The following is a 27,404-nucleotide window of genomic DNA, read 5'->3' on the forward strand; positions in this document are numbered from 1 at the left end:
CATCCTTCTAGTCACCCTTACCAGGAACCTAGAGGCCCCTGTATCTAGTAAATATCATCAGTCTCTAAGTCTTGTCCAATTTTCTTTCCTAAATAAGACTTTTAAAACCTGTTCCTCTTGTCTCCTTTGCTAATGCCTGAACTCCCTTTGTCCAGGCCCTGGTTTTCCAGAACAATTACAACATTCTCCTGCCTTGGTTATCTTTTGCACGGAGCCTTTTCTCTCATGGCCTAGATCTACCACACGGTTGTCCCTTATCTGTAGAGCAAACTGATGAAGCCATTCCTCTGCTTAAAACTCCAATAGCCAGTATTTAAGTCTTAACCTTCACATAATGTGACCTGTTCCATGACAGCCTTTGTCCTGGGTTTCTTATTCCTCATACAATGAAGTGGCTGCTTCCACTCTTCCTCTGCAAACATCTTGTGCCTTGCCTCTTAAGTTCAAATATCAGCTCCAGGAACACTCTCCCAATGGTACGCAGGGGCTTCCATACTACACCGTGGACAGTTTTATCACTGGGCTGGTCACTGTTGAGCTACTGAACAAAACAACCTTTTGCTATCTTTACTCATTTCTGTTACAGATAAACAAGAATACAGAAAATATATACTATTCCAACAAAACTTCTCCTCTTTGGATAGATTTTCAGGGGCTTAAAGAGACATTTTGTTCTGAAGGCCACTGAAGATGGAACAAGGAAATATTTAGTGCCTTTTGTTCAGCCATCACACAAAGAAGCCGAGCATTAGATCATCAAGAACATGGTCTCTACCTTCCGACATACCATTTCTCTAACAATGAGAAATGGTAAAGTGTTCTGCGCATGTCAGGGAAGCTCAACCCAAGATTACAAGTTGTCACAGATGAGCTACTTGTCCATGAGTTGCAATAACTGTTAGATAAAACTGCTTTATGAAATAATGTACTTAAAAAATACAGGAACTTTTAGGATGTTATTAAAAGATTAAATGTGAAGGAAAAGGCAGGTATACAGAGAATATATTCACAATATTTTTTATTACTGTACTCCTTGTACTATGCAGGGAGGCAGTATGTTTAATTTTTAAGTCCAAGAGAACTCACAGATGGCCAGAGTTCACTGACAGAATGAAACATCCAAATTTCTTAATTTAAAATTAAGAAGTAATTTAACAGGCAGTATCAGGTAGACTAGACGACTCCTACATTGGACCTCTATAAAACCAGGGTTTTGTCTATTAGAAAAGTCTCTTCTTGCCAGACCTGGTTTCCCTGCTCAGTGGGTCCGGAGCTGATCACCACATTGCCCGCTGGATCCCCGACAGTTGCCCGTGGTCTGCTAAGTGACGGAAGACAATACGACTAAGCCTCCAGCGCCGCTTTACACCACGTGGACGGGACGTCATAACGCACCGATTTCGGATTCTAACAGGACAGCTATCCCGGGGAAGGGCAGCGATTTCTCCATCAGCCACTTCCTAAGGGAAGTCACAACATTATTACACATATCACAGGCATATATTTATTCTATATGCGTAAGTCAATGCTTGGAGTAGGGGAACAAAGGGCTAGATTCACTGATACAGCCAGTTTGTCCGAAGAACCTTAGACACACTAGTGAACCCTAACCTTTGGCTAGAAACAGACCAGAAAAATGACAGAAATGTTTGGCATGCTCCCAATACAATTTTTAAAATTTTATAGAAATTTAACATAGGTACACAAAAATCTACAAACCGGAAGTGTAACAGCTCAGTAACTTTTAACAGAACATCTGAGTAATAAGGAACTAGAGTACAAAAAAACCCATGATGGGTACCCCAGGCCCTGGCTGTGCCTCCTTTCAGACACTGAGCACAGACACTGTCAGCTAACAGCTCACCTGATTACTAACACCACAGATGAGCTTTTCTTACTCCGAATTTTATATAAATCTAACCATATAATAGGCATTCTTTTTTATTCATTTCTCTTTGGCTTCTTCCATTCAATAATAATATGCTTGTGAGATTCATCCATACTGTTTGATTTTCATTGTGTGGCCATACATAATTTCTTTTCATCATACTGGAATTCACTTATCCATTCTATAGTTGATGGACATCTGGGTGGTTTCCAGTTTTGAGCTATCATGAATAGGGCAGCTGTATAAATTTTTCTTTCTCTGAATCTTATTTTTATTTCTATTGAAGTACAGTTGACACACGATGTCAGCTACAGGTGTATAACATGGTGATTCGACACGTCTACACATTGTGCTGTGCCCACCACATGCGTGGCTACCAATTGTCACCATGCCACCCTAAGGCAATGCCACTGACTATATTCCTCATGCTGTACCTTCCATCCCCATGACTTATTCACCCTATAACAGGAAGCCTGTGCCTCCCACTCCCTCTCCTTCCTTGTGCCCATCTCTCCCCTCAGTTTGTTTTCTGTATTTATGGGTCTTGTGTTATTTAGATCCCATGTATAAATGCAAGTATATGTAACATTTTTCTTTCACTTAGCATATAATACTTTCTAAGTTCATCCATGTTGTTGAAAATGACAAGATCTCATTGCTTTTTATGGCTAAGTAATATTTCACTGTGTATATATATGTATACACACACACATCTTTATCCAATTTTCTGTCGATAGGCACTTAGGTTGCTTCTGTATCTTGGCTACTGTAAATAATGCTGCAGTAAACACAGAGGTGCATGTACCTTTCTGAATTAGTGCTTTCGTTTCCCACGGGTAAACACCTAGTAGCGGAATTACTGAATCATATAGTTTTTTGGGTTTTTTTTATTTTTTAATATTTGTTTTTGAGAGAGAGTGCGTGTGAGAGCAGGGGGGCGGCAGGGAAAGAAGGAAAGAGAACCCAAGTAGGCTCTGTGCTGACTGCATAGAGCCCAGTCCTGGGCTCAATCTCACAAAATGTGAGATCATGACCCAAGCTAAAATCAAGAGTCAGACACTTAACTGACTGAGCCACTTAGGCGCCCTGAATGAATCATACAGTATTTCTAATTTGAGCAACCTCCACACTGTCTCCCACAGTGGCTGCACCAAATTTATATTCCCACCAACAATGCCTGAAGATTCCCTTTAACCCACATCCTTGCCAACACTTATCTTTTTAATTCTAACCATTCTGACAAGTGTCAAGTGACATCTCATTGTAGCTTTGACTGGCATTTCCTTATGATGAGTGACGTGGAACATCTTTTCATGTGTCTGTTGGCCATCTGTTTGTCTTCTTCGGAAAAATGCCTATTCATAGGTCCTTTTTTTTCTCTCTTTTTAATTGAATTATTTTTTGCTTTTTTGGGGTGTTGAGTTGTAGGAGTTCTTTATATATCTAGGGTACTAACCTATTATCATTTGCAAATATCTTCTATTCATTAGGTTGTCTTTTCATTTTCTTGATGTGCAAAAACTTTTATTGTGGTGTAGTCCCAATAATTTACTTATACTTTTGTTTCCCTTGCCTAAGAAGACATATCTAGAAAAATGTTGCTATAGCTGATATCAAAGAAATTACTGCCTATATTTTCTTCCAGGAGTTTTATTTCAGGCCTCACATTTAGGTCTTTAACCCATTTTGAGTTTATTTTTGGGTATGGTTAAGTAAGTGGTCCAGTTTTCCAAAAGCATTTACTGAAGAGACAGTCTTTTCCCCACTGTACATGCTTGCTTCCTTTGTTGTAGATTAACTGAGTTTATTTCCTTTCCAGTGATCTAGGTCTACTTCTGTGCCAGTAGAACACTGTTTTGATTATTATTGCTTTGCTGTTTATCTTGAAATCTGGGATTGGGATACCTCCAGCTTTGTTCTTTCTCAACATTACTTTGGATACTGAGCTCGTAAGTGGTTCCATAAAAATTTTATTATTATTTGTTCTAGTTCTGTGAGAAGTGCTGGTGGTGTTTTGATAGGGATTGCACTGAATCTGTAGATTGCTTTGGGTAGTATGGACAAACAATATTAATCCTTCCAATCCATGAGCATGGAATATGTTTCCATTTGTTTGTATCATCTTTAATTTCTTTCATCAACGTTTTATAGTTTTTAGAGTACAGATCTTTCGACTTCTTGGTTTATTCCTATTTAATGTTTTGGGTGCAACTGTAAATGGGACTGTTTCTTTCTCTCTTTTTTTTTTTAACGTTTTTATTCATTTTTGAGAGACAGAGACAGGGTGTGAGCAGGGGAGGGGCAGAGAGAGAGGGAGACACAGAATCTGAAGCAGGCTCCGGCTCTGAGCTGTCAGCATAGAGACCGACGTGGGCTTGGACTCACAAACTACAAGATCATGACCTGAGCCAAAGTGGGCCGCTTAACTGGCTCCCAGGCGCCCTGGGACTGTTTTCTTAATGCCTCTTTCTGCTACTCTGTCATTAGTGTATAGAAATGCAACTAATTTCTGTGCATTAATTTTGTATCCTGAAACTTTACTGAATTCATTTATTACCTCTAATAAGTTTTTTGGTGAAGTCTTTAGGGTTTTCTATATATAATATCTTGTCACCTCCAAATAGTGACAGTTTAACCTCTTCCTTATCAATTTGGATGCTATCTAAACCTAACTTTTGTCTGATTGCTGTGGCTAGGACTCCCGGTACCATGTAGAATAAAAGTGGCAAGAGTAGACATTCTTGTCTTGTTTCGGTTCTTAAAGGAAAAGCCCTCAGTTTTTCACCACTATATACATTCTTGTTTAAGTCATTTGGAAAATATGTGAATGTATTTATTTCTGTTGTCTCCCCATGTTTTTTTCCCAGCTTTACTGAGATGTAATTGACATATAACATTGTGTTAACACATTTAATACATGTATACCTTGCAAAATAATTACTACAATAAGGCCTAATGAACACCTCCATCACCCCAAATAATTACCTTTTTTGGGGGGTGATGAGAACATATAACATTACTCTCTTAGCAAGTTTCAAGCATGTAACGCAGTACTGTTAACTATAATCACCATTTTATATGTTAGATTCTCAGCACTTATTCAGTTTATAAACAGAAGTTTGTACACTTTGCCCAATATCTTCCCATTTCCCCTACCTCCCAGCCACTGGTAACCACCATTATAATCTATTCCTAGGAGTTCAACTTATATCACATTATATACGTAAGTGAGATCAAACATTTGTCTTCCTCTGATTTAATGTAATGTTCCCAAGGTACGTTCAAGTTACTACAAAAGGAAAATCCTACTACATTGGGTGTGTGCACGCGCACCACATTTTCTTTGAATAAATATCTCCTTCATTTGCTGACATGTAGGGTGCTTCCATGACTTGGCAACTGTGAATAATGCTGCAATATATGTGGGGGTGCAGATATCTTCTCGAATTCGTATTTTCATTTTCTTCACTCAGAAGTAGAACTGCTAGGTCATATGGTTCTAATTTTAACTTTTTGAGGAAACTCCAGTTTCAATAATTAGTGCACCCTTTCTCAGACCTTTTGCCGTGCAGAAGCTGCTTACTTCTATGCAGTCCCACTCATTTATTTTTGCTTTTGTTGCTTATGCTTTTGATGTCATATCTAAAAAATCACTGCCAACACCAATGTCAAGGAGCTCTTCCCTTATGTTTTCTTCTAGAAGTTTTACGGTTTCAGGTTTAAGTTTTCACCCATTTCGAGTTAATTATTGGGAGTGGTATAGGACGGAGGTCCAGTGTCATTCTTTTGCACATGAACATCCAGCTTCCCCAACACCATTTGTTAGAGAAACTACTCCTCCCCTACTGAGTTTTGGTTCGCTTGTTGGGAATCAACTGGATTGGGTTCTGGGCTCTTGCTTCCTTTTCACTGCTCTATGTGTTATGGAGTATCATACTATTTTGAGTACTATAGCTTTGTAATGAAGTTTTTTCTTCAAAGATTTTTTTAAAGTAATCTCTATACCAAATGTGGAGCTTGAACGCAGAACCCCAAGATCAAGAGTCACATGCTCTAATGACTGAGCCAGCCAGGCGCTCCTGTAATAGCATTTTAAAAATTAGAAAGTGTGTAGGGGCACCTGGGTGGCTCAGTCCGTGAAGTGTCCAACTTTGCCTCAGGTCATGATCCCCTGGTTCATGAGTTTGAGCCCCACATTGGGCTCTGTGCTGACAGCATGCAGCCTGCTCTGGATCGGTCTCCTCTCTGCCCCTCCCCCAACTCTCACATGCACTCTCTTTTGAAAAAAAAAAAAAATGAATGTTAAAAAAAAAAGTCAGGAGGTGTGTAGGTCCTTTTACTACAAAAAAAAAAAAAAAAAGAAAGAAAGAAAGCATGTGGCCTCCAGTTTCGTACTTCTCTCAGATTTGCTCTGGCTATTCAGGGGTCTTCTGTGATTCCATATGAATTTTAGAATTTTTTTTTTTTTTTTTTTAATTTCTGTGACAAAGGCCATTGGAATTTTTATAGGGATTGCAAAGAGTCTATAGATGGCTTTGTATAGTATGGACATTTTAATATTAATTCTTTTGATCCCTGAACACAGAATTATCTTTTCATTTAGGTCTTCTTCAATTTCCTTCATCAATGTCTTATAGTTTTCAGTGTACAGATCTGTCCCCTCTTTAAATTTATTCCTAAATATTCTATTGATTTTGATGCCATTGTACATCTGCTTATATTATTTCCTATTCAGATTTCTGATTTGAATACCTTTGAAAATTTTTTCTTGCCTGACTGCTCTGGCTATGACTTCTAGTACTATGTTGCATAAAAGAACCAAGAGTGGGCATCTTTTTCCTGTTCTTGATCTTAGAGGAAAAGCTTTCAGCTGTTCACCACTGAATATGATGTCAGCTATGGGCTTATTCTTTTGTTGCATGTTTCTTCTACATGCAGCTCTTTGTTGAGAGCTTTTATCATGAAATAATGTTGAATTCTGCCAAATGATTTTTCTGCATCTGCTGAGACAACCATATGATTTTTTTTTTTTTTTTTAGAGAGAGAGAGAGAGAGAGAGAGAGAGAGAGACAGAGCGAGAACAAGTTCAAGTAGGGGAGGGCAGAGGGAGAGAGAATCCTAAGCAGGCTCCACACCCAGTGCAGAACCCAACACGGGACTCAATCCCATGACCCTGAGATCATGACCTGAGCCAAAATCAAGAGTCAGATGTTCAGCTGAGACACCCAGGTGCCCCAACCATGAGTTTTATATTTTATTCTATTAAGGTGGTATATCATATTTACTGACTTGCATATGTTGAATCATCTTAGCATGCCAGGGACAAATCCCATTTGGTCATAGCGGATGATATTGTTAATATGTTATTGAATATGATTTGCTAGTATTTTGTTGAGAATTTTTGCATCTATATTCTTCAGGGAAATTGGCCTGTAGTTTCTTTTTCTTATAGTGTCTTTATCTGGCTTTGTAATAGTATCATGCTGATCTGATAACATAAATTTGCAAGTGTTCCCTTGTCTTTAATATTTTGGAACAGTTTGAGAAGTATATTAATTTATCTTTAAATATTTGATGGAATTCACTCATAAAGCCATTTATGGGCTTTTCTTTGTTGAAAGGTTTTTGATCACTAATTCAATAGCCTTACTCATTATTGGTCAGTTCAGATTTTCTATTTCTCCTCCACTTAGTCTCGTTAGGTTGTATATTTCTAGGAATTTACCCATTTTGTCTAGGTTCTCCAATTTGCTGGCATTTAATGAATGGTTCATATCAGTTTCTTATGATACTTTGTATTCCTGTGATCTCAGATGTAATGTTTCCTTTTTCATTGCGATTTTGAGTTTTTGCTCTTTTTTACTTAGTTTAGCTAAATATTTGTCAATTTTGTTTATCTTTTCAAAATATCAGCTCTTAGTTTCATTGATCTTTAGTGTTTTTCTGGTCTCTCATTTATTTCTGCTTTGATCTTTATTATTTTTCTTTTTTTTTTTTTTTTTTTTAAGTAAGCTCTACGCCCAGTGTGGGGGTTGAGCTCACAACCCTGAGATCAAGAGTCACATGTTCTACCAACTGAGCCAACCAGGTACCCCTGTGAGTTCCTTTCTTTTGCTAAGTTGGGCTTAAAGTTTACTCTTCTTTTTCTAGTTCCTTAAGGTATAAAGTTTGGTTATTCCCCATATGATTTATGAATCTTTAAAATCTGAAACCTCTGGGATGCAGAGCAAGTAAGAGGGAATGTGGTCTGAGGCTGGAGAATGAGGATAACAGAGCCCTGACATCTGTGGTAAAGATTCTGGCAGCTGGAGTAAGAAAGATGAAAGATCAGGTGAGATTTCCATTTTTATTTATTTTTAAGTTTTTAAATTTATTTTGAGAGAGTAAGACAGGGAAGAGCAGAGACAGAGAATCCCAAGCAGACTCCGCACAGAGATAGATCTCACAAACCGTGAGATCGTGACCTGAGCCAAGAGCCCAACATGGGGCTCAATCTCACAAACTGTGAGATCATGACCTGAGCCAAGACTGACAGTTGGACACTTAACCGACTGAGCCACCCAGGCACCCTGAGATATCCATTTTTAAGATCAACTGCAATGTAAAGAATGAATCTAGAAGGGCAAAAGTGGTCAAGATGGAGGAAAAAGATTACTGCAAAAGTTTGCATTAAGGATTTCTTAGAAGTTTATTCTTATATATGTGCGTATTAGTGTGACTGTATTCATTTAAACCTGACAGGTATGATTGATCCTGTGCTAGACTGTAAGAAAGCACAGTAATTATTCTAACATATAAAAAGTGCATAAATTAAATAAGAAAATGCATATAAAATCCACTAAATTGTCATAAACTATTAAGCATTAAGAATATTTCCTAGGTACTTTATTCTTTTTGGTGTGATTGTAAGTGGGATTGTTTTCTTAATTTTTTTTTCTATTTCATTATTAGTGTATAAAAATGCAATAGATTTCTGTATATTAATTTTTTTATCATGCACCTTTATTAAAATCATTGATCAGTAGTAACAGTTTTTTGGTGGAGTAATTTGGGTTGTCTATATATAGTATCGGGTCATCTGCAAATGGTGACAGTTTTACTTCTTCTTTACCAATTTCGATGGTTTAAGTTCTTTTTCTTGTGTGATTGTTGCAGTTGAATTCCAGTAGTATGTTGAATAAAAGTAGTGAGAGTGGACATCCTGGTCTTGTTCTGGAACTTAGTGGAAAAACTTTCAATTTTTCACCACTGAGTATGATGTTAATTGGGGGTTTTTCATATATGGCCTTTACTAATTTGAGGTATGTTCACTTTGCTGAGAGTTTTATTGTGAATGGCTAGTGTATTATGTCAAATGCATCTACTGAGATGATCATATGGTTTTTATCCTTTCTCTTGTTAGTGTATCTGATTTGATTTGCCAAAAGTGACCCACTCTTGCATCCCTGAAATAAATCTTTGTGAATGATCTTTTAATATATATGCTGAAATTGCTTTGCTAATTTTTTTTTTTTAAGGATGTTTTCCACCTGTGTTCATCAGAGATTTTGTAGTGTCTCTGTCTGGTTTGGTACTAGGGTAACTGTGGCCATGTAGAATGAATTGGGAGTTTTCCTTCCTCTTTTATTTACTGGAATAGTTTAAGAATAAACATTAAGTCTATTTTATTTATTTTTTATTTTAGAGAGAGAGAGAGAGCGAGCGAGCACGAGCAGGGGAGAGGGGCAGAGGGGGAGGAAGAGGGGGGAGAGAGAATCTTAAGCAGGCTCCACACTCAGCACAGAGCCTGATGCTGGGCTTAAATCCCACAACCCTGGGATCGTGACCCATGCCAAAATCAAGAGTTGGATGCTCAACCGACTGAGTCACCCAGGCACCCCTTAACTCTTTTATACATGTTTGGTAGAGGTTATCTGTGAAGACATTTGGTTCTGGAATTTTGTTTGTTGGGAGTTTGATTACCAATTCAATTTCGTTACTAGTAACAGGTCTGTTCAAATGTTCTTTTATTTGTATTTAAAAAAAAATGTTTTTAAGTTTATTTATTTTGAGAGAGACAGGGACAGCACGAACAGGGGAGGGACAGTGAGAGAGTGAGAGAGGGAGAGAGAGAATCCTAAGCACAGAGCCAGATATAGGGCTCAAACTCACAAAACTGTGAGATTATGACCTGAGCTGAAACCAAGAGCCGGATGCTCAACTGACTGAGCCACCTAGACACCCCTATTTACTTTTTTAAAAATTTATTTATATTGAGAGAGAACACATGCATACATGTGAGCTAGTGGGGTAAGGGAAGAAGAAAAGGAAGAGGGGGAGAGAGAGAGAGAGAGAATGAACCCAGGCAGGCTCTGCACTGTCAGCACATAGCCTGATGCAGGGCTCGAACTCATGAACCATGAAATCATGATCTGAGCCAAAGTCACACACTTAACTGAGCCACCTGGGCACTCCTGTTGAAATTTTCTACATCTTCCTGATTCAGTTTTCGGAAAATGTATGTTTCTAGGAAATCATCCATTTGTTCTAGAGTGCCCAATTTGTTGACATATAATTTTTCAAATGTTCTCTCTAATCCTTTGTATTTCTGTGATGTCAATTACTATTTCCTCTCCTTCATTTTTGATTACATTCCTTATTTTTTCTTGGTAAGTCTGGTTAAATGTCAATTTTATCTTTCCAAAGAATTAGCTCTATCATTGACCTTTTCTACTGTTATTTTCCTGTCTCTATTTCATTTATTTCTTCTGATCTTTATTATTTCCTTCCATCTACTAGCTCTGAGATTTGATCTTTTTCTAGTTTAAGTGTTAGGTTAGGTTGTTTGAGATTTTTCTTATTTCTTGAGGTAGGCCTGTAGGACTTTAAACCTCCCTCTTAGAAATGCTTTTGCCATGTCCTAAAGATTTTGGACTACAGTGTTTTTATTTTCATTTGTCTCCATGTATTTTTTTGACTTTCTCCTTGATTTCCTCCTGACTCACTTGTTGCTTAGTGTCATGTTGTTTAGCCTCCAGGTGTTTGTGTTTTTTCCAGATTTTTCTCTTGTAATTGATTTCTAGTCTCATACTGTTATGGTCAGAAAACATGTTTGATAGGATTTCAATCCTCTTACATTTACTGAGACTTGCTTTATGAACTTACATGTGATCTATCCTGGAGAATGTTCCATGTGTACTTGAAAAGAATGTGTATTCTGTTTTCAGATGGAATGTTCTATATATATATCTGTTAGGTCTGTCTAATGTGACAATCAAAGCCTCAGTTTCTTATTGGTTTTCTGTCTGGCTGATCTATCCACTGAAATAAGTGAGGTGTGAAAGCTCCCTACTATTATTGTTTTACTGTCGATTTCTCCCTTTATATCTATTAATATTTGCTTTATGTACTTAGGTGCTCCTATGTTGGGTACATAAATATTTATAATTGTTATATCCTCTTGTAGGATTGATCCCTTTATCATTATGTAATGCCTTTTTTTTTTTTTTTGTCTCTTGCTACAGTCTTTGTTTTAAAGTCTTTTTTTTTTTTTTTTTTTAATTTTGGACATATGAGCAAGTTTAATTACCTGCTATACCATCCAGATGGAAATATGTGACACTTGGAAATAATGTTCATAAACTTAGGAGACATGCAGGCATTTTTAGACCACTAAACCCAAAGGTATTAAAACAGACTTCAAGGAATGTCCAAATTAGTTTTTAAAACATGATCTAAATTTTTTTCACATTTCTTTAAATGTCCAGTTTTCTTTGGAAAATTTATCCACAATCCTAAATTTTCATTTTATTTATTTTTTAAAGTTTATTTATTTTGAGAGAGAGAAAGCACACGGTCAGTTCGAGGGGCAGAGAGAGAGTAGAGAGAGAATCCTAAGTAGGCTCCACGCTGTAAGCACGGACCCCGACACGGGGCTTAATCTCCCAAACCGTGAACACAACCTGAGCTGAACTCAAGAGTCAGATACTTAACCAACTGAGCCACCAAGGTGCCCCCTAAATTTTCATTTTAGAGCCTACTTTGTATTTATATAACAGAGTGCCCTAAACTGATGTTCATCAAGATACCTTTCTTTAAGCCCTAATGGTTTCTATCTTCCTTTTAAAATGGGTTAGGTATCTCTTAAATTGTTATTCTCAAAAATATTCTGGAGAAAGAATTATTAAACACTAACAAATTCTTCATTTCTGTTACAGGGTAGCAACTGATCATCTAACCCACAGGGGTCTATCAGCTTTGTAAGGTTGGGTTTCTTGTTCTCCTCAGACGTAGCTGACTGCAACTCATAAAGCCACAGCTGGCTCCAGCTTCTCCACTTCTGTATTAACTGTCACTGAGACACGTCAGTCTTTGATCTGTACATTTTGACCAGTTTTGGCCTCCAGGGAAGGTCTTCTTTCTTCTCAATTGGCTTCACCAATTTTGCTTTTTCTTCACACTTAATCCTTATTTGAGAAGATCCTCATCCACAACAACACTTTGCAGATCACTGCATGACTATCAATTTAGATTCACATGCACTGATGTTGTTTTGTTTTGTTTTTAAAGATTTTATTTTTTTTAAAGTAATTCCTATACCCAATGTGGGGCTCAAACTCACAAGCCCAAGATCAAGAGTCATACGCTCTACCAACTGAGACAGCCAGGCGCCCCTGAACTGATATTCTTGAAGGTATTTTTCAAATATGCGCGTTCTTCAAATTTATTGTCTATGTATTTAAATTTTTTTTTTGAAATTCAAACAGTTTTCTTCTGTTGAAGATGTTGGTTTCTCTGAAGAAGTCTGATAATTTTCTTCATTCTCTACTTTAAGATGTTTTACCAAACTGTAACAGGAATCAAATGAAGATCTAGTTTTCCTTAATCATTCTCTAAGTGTTACACTCATAGGTTGTTTACCTGAACTACTTGTATGTGGAGATGGTGGGCTGGCACAATCCTGTGGAGTGCTGGGGGTGGGCTCTCCATCTTGACAATGAAGTCTTGGTTCACCTCTCCCTCTGCCATCCCCACAGTGCAGAAAATGCACCTAAAGCGTTGCTACCCTGGCTTTTTTTGTTTTGCGCTATTTGCACGGAATGTGTTTCTGCGTCCCATCACCTTCAGTTTGTATACATCTTTAGGTCTTGACGGGAGTCTCTTGTAGGCAGTGTACAGATGGGTCTTTTTTTTTAATCCACTCCGTCATCCTGTATCTTTGGATTGGAGCATTTAGTCCACTCACATTTAAAGTAATTACTGATATATATGCAGTTATTAGCAGTTTGGCGTGTCCTTATTGTTTTTGTAGTTTTTGTCTATTTTTTGTCCTTCTTTTGTTCTTTTCGCTTGGGGTTTGAGGTCTTTCTTTAGTGTTATGCTTGGATTTTTGTCTATTTTTTGTGTATTTACTATAACCTCTTCATTTGTGGTTACCACAGGGTTATATATAACATCTTCAGTGTTTAACAGTCTGTATTATGTTGCTGTATCTTAAATTCAAACATACAGTAAAAGCACTAAATTAACCCCATCCATGTTTTATGTATATGATGTTATATTTTACATCTTATTTTGTTTATCCTTAGACTAATTTTTGTAGATAAAACTGATTTTTACTACTTTAGCATTTTAATTCCCATATTGGCTTCATAAGTGATTAACGTACTACTTCTAGTATGGTTGCCAATTTAACCAAGGAGGTGAAAAACCTATCCTCTGAAAACTGGAAGATACTGACGATGACACAAACAAATGGAAAGATATCCCATAGTCATGGATTAGAAGAATTAATATTGTTTAAATGTCCATACTACCCAAAGCAATCTATAGATTCAATGCAATCCCTATCAAAATACCAACAGTATTTTTCATAGAACTAAAACAAGTAATACAAAAGTTTGCTTAGAACCACACAAGACCCTGAATAGCCAAAGCAAACCGGAGAAACAACAAGGCTGGAGGTATCACAAACCCAGATTTCAAGATATACTACAAAGCTGTAACAATCAAACAGCATGGTATCAGCACAAAAACAGACACGCTAGGTCAATGGGATAGGACTAGAGAGCCCAGAAATAAATCCACACTCATATGGTTAATTCATCTATAACAAGGAGGTAAGGATGTACACAATGAGGAAAAGACGGTCTTTTCAATAAATGTGATTGGGAAAACTGAAGTGCTACCCACCAAAGAATGAAACTGGACCACATTCTTACACTCCACACAAAAATAAACTTGATATGGATTAAAGACCTAAATGTGAGAAACTGCAACCACGTAACTCCTAGAAAACATAGATAGTAATCTCTTGGACATTGGCTTTAGCAATATTTTTCTAGTTATATCTCTTCAGGCAAGAGAAACAAAAACACAATAAATTTTTGGGACTACACCAAAATAAAAACCTTTTGCACATTAAAGGAAACCATCAACAAAAAGGCAGCCTACTGAATGAGAGAAGACATCTCCAAATACATCTGATAAGGGGTTAATATCCAGAAACATATAAAGAACCTATACAGCTCAATACCAAAAAAGCAAATAATTCAGTTAAAAAATAGGCAGAAGGCTTGAATAGACATTTTTTCAAAGAAGACATAGATGGCCAACAGACAAATAAAAAGATGCTCAACATCACTAACCATCGAAATCAAAACCACAATGAGACATTACCTTACAACTTTCAGAATGGGTAGAATTAAATAGTGGCATGGATATAGAGAAAAGGGAAATCTCCTGCAGTGGGAATGTAAATTGGTGCAGACACCGTGGGAAACAGTATGAAGTCTCCTCAAAAAATAAAAAATAGAAAACAGTACAACCTAGTAATCCACTACTGGGTATCTGTCCAAAGAAACAAAAACACTAATTTGAAACAATATATGTACCCCTACGATTATAGCATTATTTACAATAGTCAAGATATGTAAGCAACCCAAGTGTCCAATGATAGATGAATGGATAGAGAAGATGTGTATGTATACACAATGGGATATTACTCAGCCTTAAAAAGCAATGAGATCCTGCCATTCGTAACAATACAGATAGACTTACAGGTCATTATACTAAGTGAAATAAGTAAAACAGAAAGACAAATGCCATAGGATTTCACTTATATGCGAAATCTAAAAAACAAAACAACTGAACAAACTACTAAAATAGAAATTCACCCACAAAAATGAAAACCGGTGATTGTCAGAGGGCAGATATGTGGGTATATGGGCAAAAGGGGTGAAGGAAAATAGAAAGTGCAGGCTTCCAGTTATGGAATGAATAAGTCACAGGGAGGAAAGGTACAGCATAAGGAATATAGTCAATGTATCATAAATAGCGTTATATGGTGGCAGATGGTAACTACACTAGTGGTGAGGATAGCAATGCATAGAGTTGTCAAATCACTAGGTTGTACACCTGAAACTAACAGAACAGTGTGCATGAGCTATACTTCAATTAAAGAACAAAAAAAGGAAAGTACAGCATGGGGAATACAGTCAATAATATTGCAATAATGTTGCATGGTGATTACACATATGGCTGATCATTATGTACAGAATTTTTGAATCAATGTGTTAGTTACCTGAAACTAATAACATTAAATGTTACTTTAATGTTATTTAAATGTTATTTTAAAATTAAAGGTATATACTTCCAGTTATAAAATAAGTACGTCACAGAGATAGGGAATAGTCAAAATATTGTGTAACATTGTATGGTGACAATGACTACACTTATCGTTATCATTGTACACAGAGTAATATACAGAATTAGCAAATCAAATATATATGTTGCACAGCTGAAAAAAAATTATTTCCTAATCTCCAAGAGCTTGTGCATGTGTTGCCATTATGAAATATTTAGTGAATTCTATACACTGACAATTAAGTCAATGAATGGTAGATAGTATGTGCTATAAAGTGGACTGGAGGGGAGACCAGGCTGGAAGTCAAGTTTCGTGGAGGCTGTCCTAGAAGAGCTATGAATTATGTATGTATGTACGTACCTATTATGTATATACACTTCTATACCTCTCCTTGTTCCCAAAAAAGATTTAAGTCAATTTACAAATGAGGAAATTGGGGCACAGGGACAATGAGACAATAGTGTGCACTGTGAAAAGCCTGTAAGTCTGTTAGAGACAGACCTCTGGGACAGAAGTTTGATCTGTATGCTACTTGGTAGGCAACACAGAGCCAGGATCAGTTCCTACAACTCACGGAGTCCTTGAACAGCTATTGCTGGTTCTCATACCAGAGCCATTCCTTAGGGAGGAACGGGGGGTCTTCATAAATAACATCCTCCACAACATCTTAAGTTTTTCTCAGAGGCCTCCTCTTACGACTCCCTAAATGTAAGCAAGTAGCTTAATGCTGTATGGTAAAAGCCATAACCGAATGGTTCAGGACACTCAGTTTTCTGCTGATCTGGCTAATCTGGACAAGATTAAAAAGAATTAATGGTAATGAGTGGCCTGTATATTATTCAGCCAGCTTCTATAAGTATTTTTTTATTTTCCTCTGAGCTTTTGATAGTCTGAGTAGCCTTGAGTTTGAGTTCAGGTTCTCAACAAGACTCATGAATGCAGGTATGCTGTGTCACCAGCTAGGTGCAGGACCCATATGCTTCAGGAGGCCAAACAGGGTTGGCATCCTCTTATTCAAGCTAAGGAGTATGAGAAGAAAGTAAACCAGATGGAAAACCACCTCAGCACACAGAGGTGGGCGAAGGAGTTCAGAGAGCAGGCACCCATTGCCCTGGGTGAGGAACAGCTTAGGCCACATATGAGGCACATGGCCTCAATCGTCAGCACAGCCTCCCAATGCCTGGAGAGTGTTGAAAGAGTGGCAAGAAGTGGGGGAGAGTCCTTAGGTCAAAATAACTGTCCAATTTCTGTGTGATTACCATTCACCAGTACTTTCTAAAGATCATCTAATAAACAGTTAAAAGGCTAGTTAGGAATGAAAAGTTCTCTTTAATCTGAAATTCACCAGAATAACTTCAAGGGTATTAATTTAGGTTGACCGGGAGAATTTGATCATATCCTCCAGAAATTATATTGTTACTAAGTTACAACAGTATCAACCGTGCTTTTTGAGAATGATCTTGTGGCACATTGGGACGCATCTTAATTAGCTCACCTGAAGATCTTTTGGCAAAATGGTATTCTTCCTGAGGGAATTGATTCGAAGCCTCTCATCTGCATACTCGTAGGCAATTTTTCGTCTCTTCACATCACGCAGCATTTTCCAGTCTACATAATAACCTCGAACTTGACCTGAAGCTGAGGAAGGAACCATCTAAAATACAAGGAACAAGGTGAAGGACAGTGAGACCCAGGCTCTGCCAGTGTCTCCCATTCTGTGATCCCTTTTCCTATTTATGACCTAATAGCTTTATTCTAATAATTTTGGATCATTTTAATAACTTAAGTAGACTTAATTCAAAATAAATAACTTTTACAAATGTACATTAAGCCAAAATGGTGGTAATTAATAATGCCAATAAGGTGTATTGGCAAGTGAAACATTTTCTTAGATTTTTATTATAATTGTTTGACCTTTACTTAGGCTAACAGTGGTTCAAAAACCAAAAAAATGTAAAAAGAAAAAACAGGGTGGACTCTCTCCTACCTCATCCCTTACCTGACCAATGATGACCCCTCCACTTCCAAAGGTATCTTTCCAGATATCTTTACCTATACAAATACATATACCGCCCCCCCCCCCGCCCCCATGTTTCATGCCCTTACTCTTTTTTCTCATTTAACAATGTATCTTGGAGATCTTTCATATTCATAAGTTAAAAAGCTTCTCCTTTTCTTTAGGTTGTATATTCCACTGCATGGATGTGACATGCATGTGTCGAGAGTCAGATGCTCAACCCACTGAGCGACCCAGGCACCTCTAATTTTTGTTCTTTTATCTTGTCAAAGGAGTCCCTAAAACTAGCCATTCTACTAATTAGGCAATTGAGAGCTCTTTATAATTTTTTTCCCCAAATGTAGCCAATTTAAAGGCTTCATTGTCTGGCCATTAACAAGTCAGGTCTTATTAATTTTAATATCGACTCCTATCAGTAAGCCTTTTTATGGCTTAACCAAAGATACTCTCACATGCACACTCTCTCTAAACTTTAAAAAAAAGAACAAAAATTAGGCTTAAGACAAATAAATGTCCACATCCAATGAAAATACCCCCCCCCCTTTTTTTAAGTTTATTTTGGAGCTTTCTGAGCAGGGGAAGAGCAGAGAGAGAGAGAGGAAGAGGGGGGTCGGGGAGGGGGAGGATCCTAAGCAAGCTCTGCACTATCAGCACAGAACTTGATTCAGGGCTCAAACCCACAAAACTGTGAGATCATGACCTGAGCTGAAACCAAGAGTCAGATGCTTAACCAACTGAGCCACCTGGGCATCCCAAAATTTCCCCTTCTTAAAATCCAGCCCTGTTTTAACTTCCTCTTCCCTACAAGATTCAGGGAGAGTACTCCAGCCTAATCTCTAGGTTCAAAGTATATCAACTATTCTTGTAAACACCGAAAGCAGAAAGTGATTTTAGCGGAAGCCTGAGAAACAAACCGTAGGGCCTGGTTTACTATGATCAATCCCAGCCAGCCTCAGGCATTTTCATGCACGACCTTTGCAGGTGTATCCTAGACACTGCCCACCAGAGAATTCCTGTCCGTGGAACAGCAGCACACGTTTTAAAGTATAAAGCTAATACTTTATACTAACAGAAGGATTATAGATGCCAAGGTTGAACCGTATAACCAGAAAGAAGGCTTCTGTTAAAATGCTTTATTTTATACAGACTTTACAAAGACAACCATCTTTTCATTCTCATTTTCATTAAAAATCTCCCTGATATAAATAAGTAAATCTATTTAAAAACGTGAGCCAGTTCCTTGATATTCAGGCCGTAACCCAGTTCTCTGGAGAAAAACGGTCTTTGTCTTACAAATCTCTCCAAAACCAGAAAGTCAAAACCCACCTATCTTTAACAATCCTAAAACCTCGCCTATTCTCAAAATGTGCATATTATAAAAGACCAGGATATTGAAACAAAATTGTCCTGTCCTTAAGAAAAAAGGTAAATTTTAAATTGCAATTATCCTGAAGCTCTCATAAAAATTTTTTTTTACATTCTTTCTCTGTCCCTTGAAATGATTAAATCTTATCACATCTCTGAAATGGAAGCGCAGCCCACAATCACCTGAGACTAAAGGAAAAAAAAAAAGTGGGAAAAAGGCCCTTCTATTTTTTTGTTTTTTTAAGTAGGCTTCACAAGCTCTACTGACTGAGCCAGCCAGGCGCCCCTTTTAAAATACAAACTGCTGAAAGAGTTCTCAAGCCCAGACTCCAGCACCTTTGATAACACACAGATATGCTCCAAATCTCCACCTTGAAGAAAACTTGGATACTTTTTCTGTAAATTTTCTACCCACCCTCTTCTCTAGGACCTAAGAGCCATTCTTTAAAATGCAAAACTTTAGGGGGAAGTTTTCATCCCCCTCCCCCCAAACAAATAAATACATACAAGGAGGTATTTGGAAATATCAGTAAAAACAAAAGCTATAAATTTTTGTTTATATCTCATCTACGTATTTGTGTCCATATATGTTGTAAATATGAGATATTTTCTCTAACTCCAAATGATACTGCTAAAGGAGCAGTAAAGGAGCTCTATTTAGTTGGTTTGAAGGCAAATGCTTGGAAAATTTGGGCATTCTAAAACTCTCAGAAAGCTAGAATTTAACCCAAATGTTTTTCAAGTTCATGTGATCTGAAAACAGAGGTGATATGAAAACTAGTTTAGGGGTGTCTGGGTGGCTCAGTCAGTTAAGCATCTGACTTCCGCTCAGGTCACGCTCTCATGATTCTTGAGTTCAAGCCCTGCATCAGACTCTTGAGTTCAAGCCCCACATCTGTGCTGACAGCTCAGAGCCTGGACCCTGCTTCAGATTCTGTGTCTCCCTCTCTCTTTGCTCCTCCTCAAAAATAAACAAACATTAAAAAAAAGTTTAAAAACAGGCAAATCTTTGGAGTCATCACCATTAAATATAAAACTTTTATTCTACCTATCGCTTACAACATCGGCCACCAAAATATAATAGCTTAGGGATAATGGCAGACTTTGTCTAATGTTTAATCAAGTTTTGGTAGGTAATTTAAACATAATTGCTTAACAAATAAAAAGTTTTAGGTAACCTTTTAAAATAGTGTCCAAATCTTTTTAGTAACTTGAAACCTTAAAGTTTTGCTAAGTTAAATGATGAGTTAAGATAAATTCATTAAATATCTAGATCCTTTCCAAATAGGACAAAATACTAAAACATTAATTACTAAACACAGGTTTATCTTTTGATTACAGAGAAACTAAAAGATATTTAGGTGTGTTAATGCTACATTAAAATATTTAGGGGCACCTGGGTGGCTCAGTCGGTTAAGTGTCCGACGTCAGCTCAGGTCATGATCTCTGGCTCATTTGTGAGTTTGAGCCCCGCATCAGACCCTGTGCTGTCAGCACAGAGCCTGCTTCAGATCCTCTGTCGCCTCTCTCTCTACCCCTCCCCGCCCACTCTCCCTCTCTCAAATATTTTTAAAAATTTCAAAAAGACATACATGTTTCTAGAAATTATAAAATGTATTCATAAATTTGCAAATTTAAGGAATGCTGGTTACCAGACCATTCACAATTGCTTACTTCTTTTCACTAGAAATTAGTTTCTAAGTTAGAAATTCAAATTAATATATGTAATTAAAACTACTAAAAATAAGGGAAACATCTCCATATGCCAAGGAAGTAGGATATGTTTTCACTAAAAAAAAGTATGAGAATTAGAGATGAATTTTTGTTAAGGGGAAAACAAATTAAAAACACATGATAAAACAGAAATGTAGGGGGAAAAAGTTATAGGTTTGTTGAAAAGAAGTCTTTGAAAAGGAATATTAATGTGTGATCAAGCTGGTTAAGATTAAAATGAAATTATTTTATAAAATGAGTTTTAAGGGACACCTGGGTGGCTCAGTCTGTTAAGTGACTCTTGATTTTGGCTCAGGTCATGATCTCAGGGTTCCTGGGTTCGAGCCCCACCTAGGGCTGGGATCAGTGGGGCTCTGCTCAGGATTCTCTCTCCCCGTCTCTGACCCTCCCCCGCTCAAGTGCCCGTGTACACCCTCTCTCTCAAATAAACTTTAAAAATAAACAAATGAAGTCTTTGACCTGGAATATTCTGAAAGATTTGTTAATTAATATATAAATGGGGGGGGAGGAGCTGGGGGAAAATATGTAAAAATAAGTAAAATATGGGAAGCATTGTCAAATAAGTTATACTACGTCTTTACGTTGTATTTGTAAGAGTGTGGCACATGTAGATAAAGTGGCGTTTTGGAAACATTCTTAGAGAAAAACAGTTCTTGAGCCCCACTGGAAAAGACCTTACCTAGTACTCCTGACCACTGATGCTACAGCAAAACTAAAACATATTAAGTGTTGGGTACACAACACACAGCTTAAAAAAAAAAAAAAAAAAAAAAAAAAAAGCTCCACCTGACCCTTGGTCCATACAGATGCTGCAGACCTCTAAATCAAATTGACAAGAAAGAGAAGTGGCTGGTATTGAGGTAGACTGCTTCAGTCCAAGATGACAGATCGACTTCATACTAAAAATCCATAATCCATTCTCCTTTTCCTTTACTCTGGCACTGGCCTGGAAAGATTAATGTCCCCAGCTGTATCTCCCAGGCTGTTGCTAAGAGGGCACAACCTCTTTAACTTCAGGCTTAGCTAAAATCTAACTGGGCTCTTAACTTTTCACAAGCAAAATAAGACATCTCATCAGTCGATTCCCCTGAATTTACACTGCTGAGTTAAAAAAGGGCCTATTCATGAATCAGAATTCATTCCTTTTGACAGGTCCCTATTTCTCTGGTTAGAGATATACATAAATGAGGCTGTGATCAAGAACTGCTCCTTAATTCTTAGAATCATTGCAAAATCTGTTGCTAAAGCAATAGCAGCCCAATAGAGATCCTTAGATTCTCGAGTCAAAGCTGTCCTTAATAATAAAATAGCTCTTGATTATCTTTTATCTGAGCAAGATGTCTGTGCTTATGGCCACCACCTGCTATGCTTAGATTAACACTTCTGGGGAAGCTGAAACTCAATTACATAAGATCACAGAACAAGTCACTTGGCTTAAAAAGGTAGCTCTTTGCATGGGGTCTTTCTTTGAATTAGTTAATTTTGACTGGTTTGGGTCTTGGGAACCATAGCTCTATAGTACACTCCATATATTGAAATTACCTTGCTTCTAGTAATCATAATAACTTCTGTGGTGCGTTGTATTCTCTTAAAAGCTTTAAATGCATGTTCACAGCTGTTAACCACCAAGCAAATGATTTCCCTAAGACCTGAAACATCTGGGGGCGCCTGGCTGGCTCAGTTGGTGGAGTGTGCGACTCTTGACCTTGGGGTGGTGAGTTTCAGCCCATGTTGGGTATAGAGATTACCTTAAAAAAATTTTTTAAAGGACTTGAAACATCTAAGGAACAAAGAAAATGACATTTAAAAAATTGTGAACCTGAAGCCATGACTTGTGAATATCCCAGAGATTAAGCCATAACCATATGGACAGGCCACACAAGGGAATAACAAAAACTGCGAGAACTTGAGGTTGGTAACTGAGAGTGGCGTTAATGCCTTTAATTTTGATCACATTTCTGTTAAGCTGAGAATCAGATCAAAAGGGGGTAACTGTAAAATAGAAAACCACAGACCCAAAATGGCATCACTTAGCCCTAGTCTCTAATCTAATTGTTTCAACCTCCCCCAGAAAAGCAGTCTTAACTAGTCAAGAATTTTCTGATGGGTGCCAATGAGTGCCACATGGGCCCTCCATCCCCACCCCAAAGGAAGATGACATTATCTGCACAAGGCCCAGTGCTCTTTCCCCCTAAGGGAAGGTGATCTTACCTTTTCTTTTGCCGATAACTTTCTTGCCCCACCATCCTTCCTATAAAAATCTTCATTTTGTACAAGTCCTAAGAGCTTCCCTCTACTTGTTAGATGGGATGGTGCCTGATTCAAGATTACTTAATAAAGTCAATTAGACCTTCAAATTTACTCACCTACAGTTTGCTTAACATAGTGCAGGCATAGATTGTACAAGCCACTACAAACTCAAGACTGTCCCAAACCAGAGTAAATGCTATATGTTAATTAAATTTCAGCTACAGAAAGTAATGATGGCTTCCAATAAAAGCTGTTTATAGAAGAAATATATGTACAGAATAATAAAGAATATAAAAGTGAAAATGAGACTACTGGAAAGCAAACATTTTTTCAATCTATTAATAAAAGATAAACTGAATGCCTTCAGTGCTGAAATTCTCATGGAGAAAGACAACAATTCTCCAATCACCTTTGGAAATAAACACAAATGGAATTTCAATATTGATTTGACATAACTGAGTCAAACGAATACCATGGTCACTGGGGCTGGGCTGGAAACAAGTGTCCTGGAAAATGGACCTTCAGTAAGGCTTTGAAGAGACAGAATTTTTATACAGCTGGGGCGTGGGGGGAAGGGAGAAAAGGTGAAGTTTGTCCAAACCAAAATAGAAAATGAATAAGATATATTCATACGACAAGCGGAGATCATTTTGGCTGAAAGAAACAATTTATGTTGAGGGGCATCACAAAGTTTGCTTTTACCTACGAAACTGAAAGTTAAGGAGACTTAGAACTCAAAATTAAACATTCTCCTTCAATTCTTTTCCAAACTATTTCTAATCAACTTCCTCTCTACCATCTCCTAACAGGTTTCTATTTATTTTAAAACCTCTCATTTTTTAAAAAATTTTTTTAATGTTTATTTTTGAGATAATGCAAGAGACAGAGGGGAAGACAGAGGGAGACACAGAATCTGAAGGGGGCTCCAGGCTCTGAGCTGTCAGCACAGAGCCCGACGTGGGGCTTGAACTCACGAACCCTGAGATCATGACCTGAGCCGAAGTCAGACACTTAACCCAGCCACTCAGATGCCCCTAAAACATCTCTCATTTTAAAACATGTCTCGTTTCTCATTGTATAATTTTTTTGACTAGAAATACACTCTTAAAACATTTATTGGTTGGTTACATTATTTCTTCTGTGAATGTTTTATGTCCTTTGCCTACATTTCTATTATATTGTCAATATTTTCTTATTGGTTTCTAACAATGCTGTATATATGAAGACTGCAATCTATTCTGTTCTATACACTTTCCTGTCCCCTTCTCACCCCTTGTCACCTCCCAAAATGCCTCCACCGGGCCCTCTTCAATTCATGCTGTATGGTCATCAATATCTTCTAAATCCTCAACTTCTCTTATTACCATCTTCAGATTTTTGCTCTAGCTGAATCTTGAATCCCTCCTGATAGCCTCCCCTATAGTTGTTTTTTTTTTTTTTTTTTTTTTTTTTTTCCTCTCCCACGACTGGGTGTAGAGGTGTGCGGGAAGTGTACTGCTCGCTCTTCAGGGCAGCTCCCAAACCTTCCTTCTTGAAAGGAAGCTGTGACTTTAATGCTTTTGGGTTATACCTCCCACTACCCCTCACTCCTGCACTCAACTACCACTTTCATTTTTAAATGAATCTAGATCCTGGCTCACTGTTACTCTCTCCAATAGTATTATTTTTAAAGTAGGCTCCAATGCGGGGCTTGAATTCATGACCCTGAGATCATGACCTGAGCTGAAATCAAGAATAAAATGCTCAGGGGCACCTGCGTGGCTCAGTCGGTTGAGCATCCAGCTTCCACTCCAGTCATGATCTCCCAGATGGTGAGTTCGAGCCCTGCATCAGGCTCTCTCTCCCGTCAGCACAGAGCCGGCTTCGGATCCTCTGTCCCGCCCCCCTACCCCCCCACTCCTCCCCTGCTCCTCTTTCTCTTAAAAATAAATAAACATTAAAAAAAAAAAATCAGATGCTCTCTGATATTCTTGTCCTAATTCCTGGTGAGCCAATATACATGAAATTATCCCCTGATCTCTGTTCCTCGAACCCCTCTCCTCCAGTGACTTTTGTACTAACTTCCTTGCCCTGAGTCTTTTATCACCATTAAGTGCAAGCCTTCTATCATCTCAGTTTTGTGTATCTCATTCTCTATTGCTTATTTCTAGCTTGTTCCTTCAAACACCCCGATAACAATTCCTGTGAGGTTTTTAATTCATTGATCCTCTACCTTTTCTTTTTTATTAAAAAAAATTTTTTAACATTTATTTATGAGACAGAGAAAGACAGCATGAACGGGGGAGGGCCAGAGAGGGAGACACAGAATCTGACACAGGGCTGGAACTCACAGAGTGCGAGATCATGACCTGAGCGGAAGTCAGACGCTTAACCGACTGAGCCACCCAGGCGCCCCGAGCCTACCACCTTTTCACTGTCAGGTCTTGATTTCCTTTCTCTTCTTACCCAGCCTGAATTCCATAGCATGTAAATACAATGTTGTCTTTCATACATCCTCAACTCTCTGGCCCCTCTCTAACATCACTATACTTGCTCCCAATTGTTGTTACTAGTTTTCCTGTCTACTCCTATTTCACGCCATTTCTTCTTTCCTTAAATCCCTAACACCTGCTCCCACATCCTCACATGCCACTGATGACTTCTCTTTAATTACAGAATTAGAAGCAATCAGAAATTTCCATAAATATCTGTTACATCTACCCACTTAGCAGAATCTGTAATCATATGCTGTATATTCCCTCCTGTTATTAAAGATCCATTCTAAGATAGTAGCCGCTAACCACATATTCTACCGAACTTGAATTTCTACTACCTGAAATGCAGTAACTAGTGCAACTGGAGAACGTTAATTCCTAATTCATTAAAAATTTAACCTGAAGCAGCTGTAAATATCAAACAACTTTATTGTTTTGGTAGGGCTACATTTTCCATGTTAATAGTGGAAAATTTGGCATTCAAACGGATGTGCCGGAAGTAAAATTCAAACTGGATTTTGAAGATCTGGTATGAAAAAGAATGCAAATATCTCATAAGTCATTTTCATAGATTACATATTGAAGTAATATTCTGGATATGCTGGCTTCAAATATTTTATTAAAATTTTCATGTTTCTTTTTGCCTTGTTAACATAGCTACTAGAATGTTTTAAGTTACACGTGTTAGTTGGCATTATATTTCTATTGGACAATGCTACCGCAGGTGATGAACTGTCCATGTTCCTTAGACCAAATAATGGAACAGGGACCCATCACCTTCTACCTACACAAGGGCACAGCTCCAGCAATTCTTCCCTCTCAATTTTTCCCAGGCTACAGGATCTTCCGCTTTAACACAAAAACCTGCAGTTAACTTCTGTCACGTGAAAAAACAGACACAAAACACTCTTAACCCACCTGTCCTTCCAGTTACTGACCCATTTTTCGGCTCCCCTTTGCGGCAAAACATCTGCAAAGGTTCGTCGATACTCGTGGTCTCCCAATTTCTTTCCTCATTCTCTCTTGAACGCTTTGGCCCCCACCACGCCATTAAAACTGCTATGATGGAGGCCCCAACCTCCACACTGCTAAAACCAACAGCCAATTATCTCCCCCTTTTAATTGGTCTGGCAACTCTGAGCAGAGGGCTGACCACTCTGCTCCCAGAAATTCTGTCACCTGCCTCTGGGCCACGACACTCTCCAAGCTTTCCCTCTCCCTCGCTGAACGCCCAAGTCTTTGCTCGACTCTCCTTGCGTAACGTTGGGAATCCCTCGGGCCTCAATCCACGGACTCCTACTCTTCTCCACCTGCACTAACTTCTTACAAATCGGCGGCAACCTGCAGCTTTCAATGCCTGTCAGTTATAGGCTTACGAACACCAAATCTGCAGTTCGGACCTCCCCTGAGACGGGTCCACACTGGGCACTGCAGTTGGTAGAGTAGTAGGGGACCCGTGGGTTTGGGGATTCAGTGGGAAGGAGGAGGCATGGGGCTAAGGGCGCAGGCCTGACCTGCCGGACCGTCCGCAGCAGAGAACCCAACATGGAAGCCGCCATGTTATCCGCCGCAAACGCCGAGACGCCGCAATTTTATTGACTACCGAATACGGCGCGGACGCGAGGGGCGGGGCCCGGGGCGGGGCGCGTGTCTTTAGGCTACCTCTGGAGGGTTTATTGGCTTCGCGTTCTCGCGGTATTTCAAGGAACGTGGGGCAGATTAGAAACCCGGGAGGGAGCGCAGATTTGATACTGATGGTGTAGTTCTGCGCTACGGGCTCGTGGCAGCCTTTCTTTCAACTTTATATACTGTTGAGCTACCTTCTTTCCTACCCACCTACTTTCCTTCCGCTCCCCACACCCTCCAGCACATCGTCGTCAGTTTCTTTTCTGAATCTTTCCCTGTCTCGCTCAATCTGCTTCTCCTCCTATATCCTCCATCCAGTTTAGGGTGCTATTTGCCATAAACCTGGAATTATTGCCAACTCCTTCTCTGTCGTCCTTCCTGTAGATTTTGCAAATCTTTTCCGTCCACTATAATGGCGATAATTAT

The 27,404-nt window shown here is 38.4% G+C and overlaps 1 protein-coding gene across 1 annotated transcript; it reads right to left on the bottom strand.

Annotated features, from left to right (window-relative positions):
- Nucleotides 1-1,001: 1,001 nt before the first annotated feature.
- On the bottom strand, nucleotides 1,002-26,973 carry MRPS14 (mitochondrial ribosomal protein S14). The gene is made up of 3 exons (XM_007084001.3): nucleotides 26,867-26,973; nucleotides 17,008-17,166; nucleotides 1,002-1,460 (listed from the first exon to the last, which is right to left on the bottom strand). The coding sequence occupies exons 1-3, from the start codon at nucleotides 26,909-26,911 to the stop codon at nucleotides 1,278-1,280; spliced, it is 387 nt and encodes a 128-aa protein (XP_007084063.1). The 5' UTR covers nucleotides 26,912-26,973; the 3' UTR covers nucleotides 1,002-1,277.
- Nucleotides 26,974-27,404: the final 431 nt, after the last annotated feature.

This window comes from Panthera tigris, chromosome F3 (assembly GCF_018350195.1).
Source record: "Panthera tigris isolate Pti1 chromosome F3, P.tigris_Pti1_mat1.1, whole genome shotgun sequence".
Classification (NCBI taxonomy): Eukaryota; Metazoa; Chordata; class Mammalia; order Carnivora; family Felidae; genus Panthera; species Panthera tigris.

Coding starts and splice junctions, on each gene's coding strand:
- MRPS14 (XM_007084001.3), bottom strand. CDS start 26,911: ATGGCGGCTTCCATGTTGGGTTCTCTGCTGCGGACGGTCCGGCAG. Junction 17,167..26,866: donor TGCTGCGGACGGTCCGGCAG/GTCAGGCCTGCG, acceptor CTTGTATTTTAG/ATGGTTCCTTCCTCAGCTTC. Junction 1,461..17,007: donor TTTTGCCAAAAGATCTTCAG/GTGAGCTAATTA, acceptor GACTTCCCTTAG/GAAGTGGCTGATGGAGAAAT.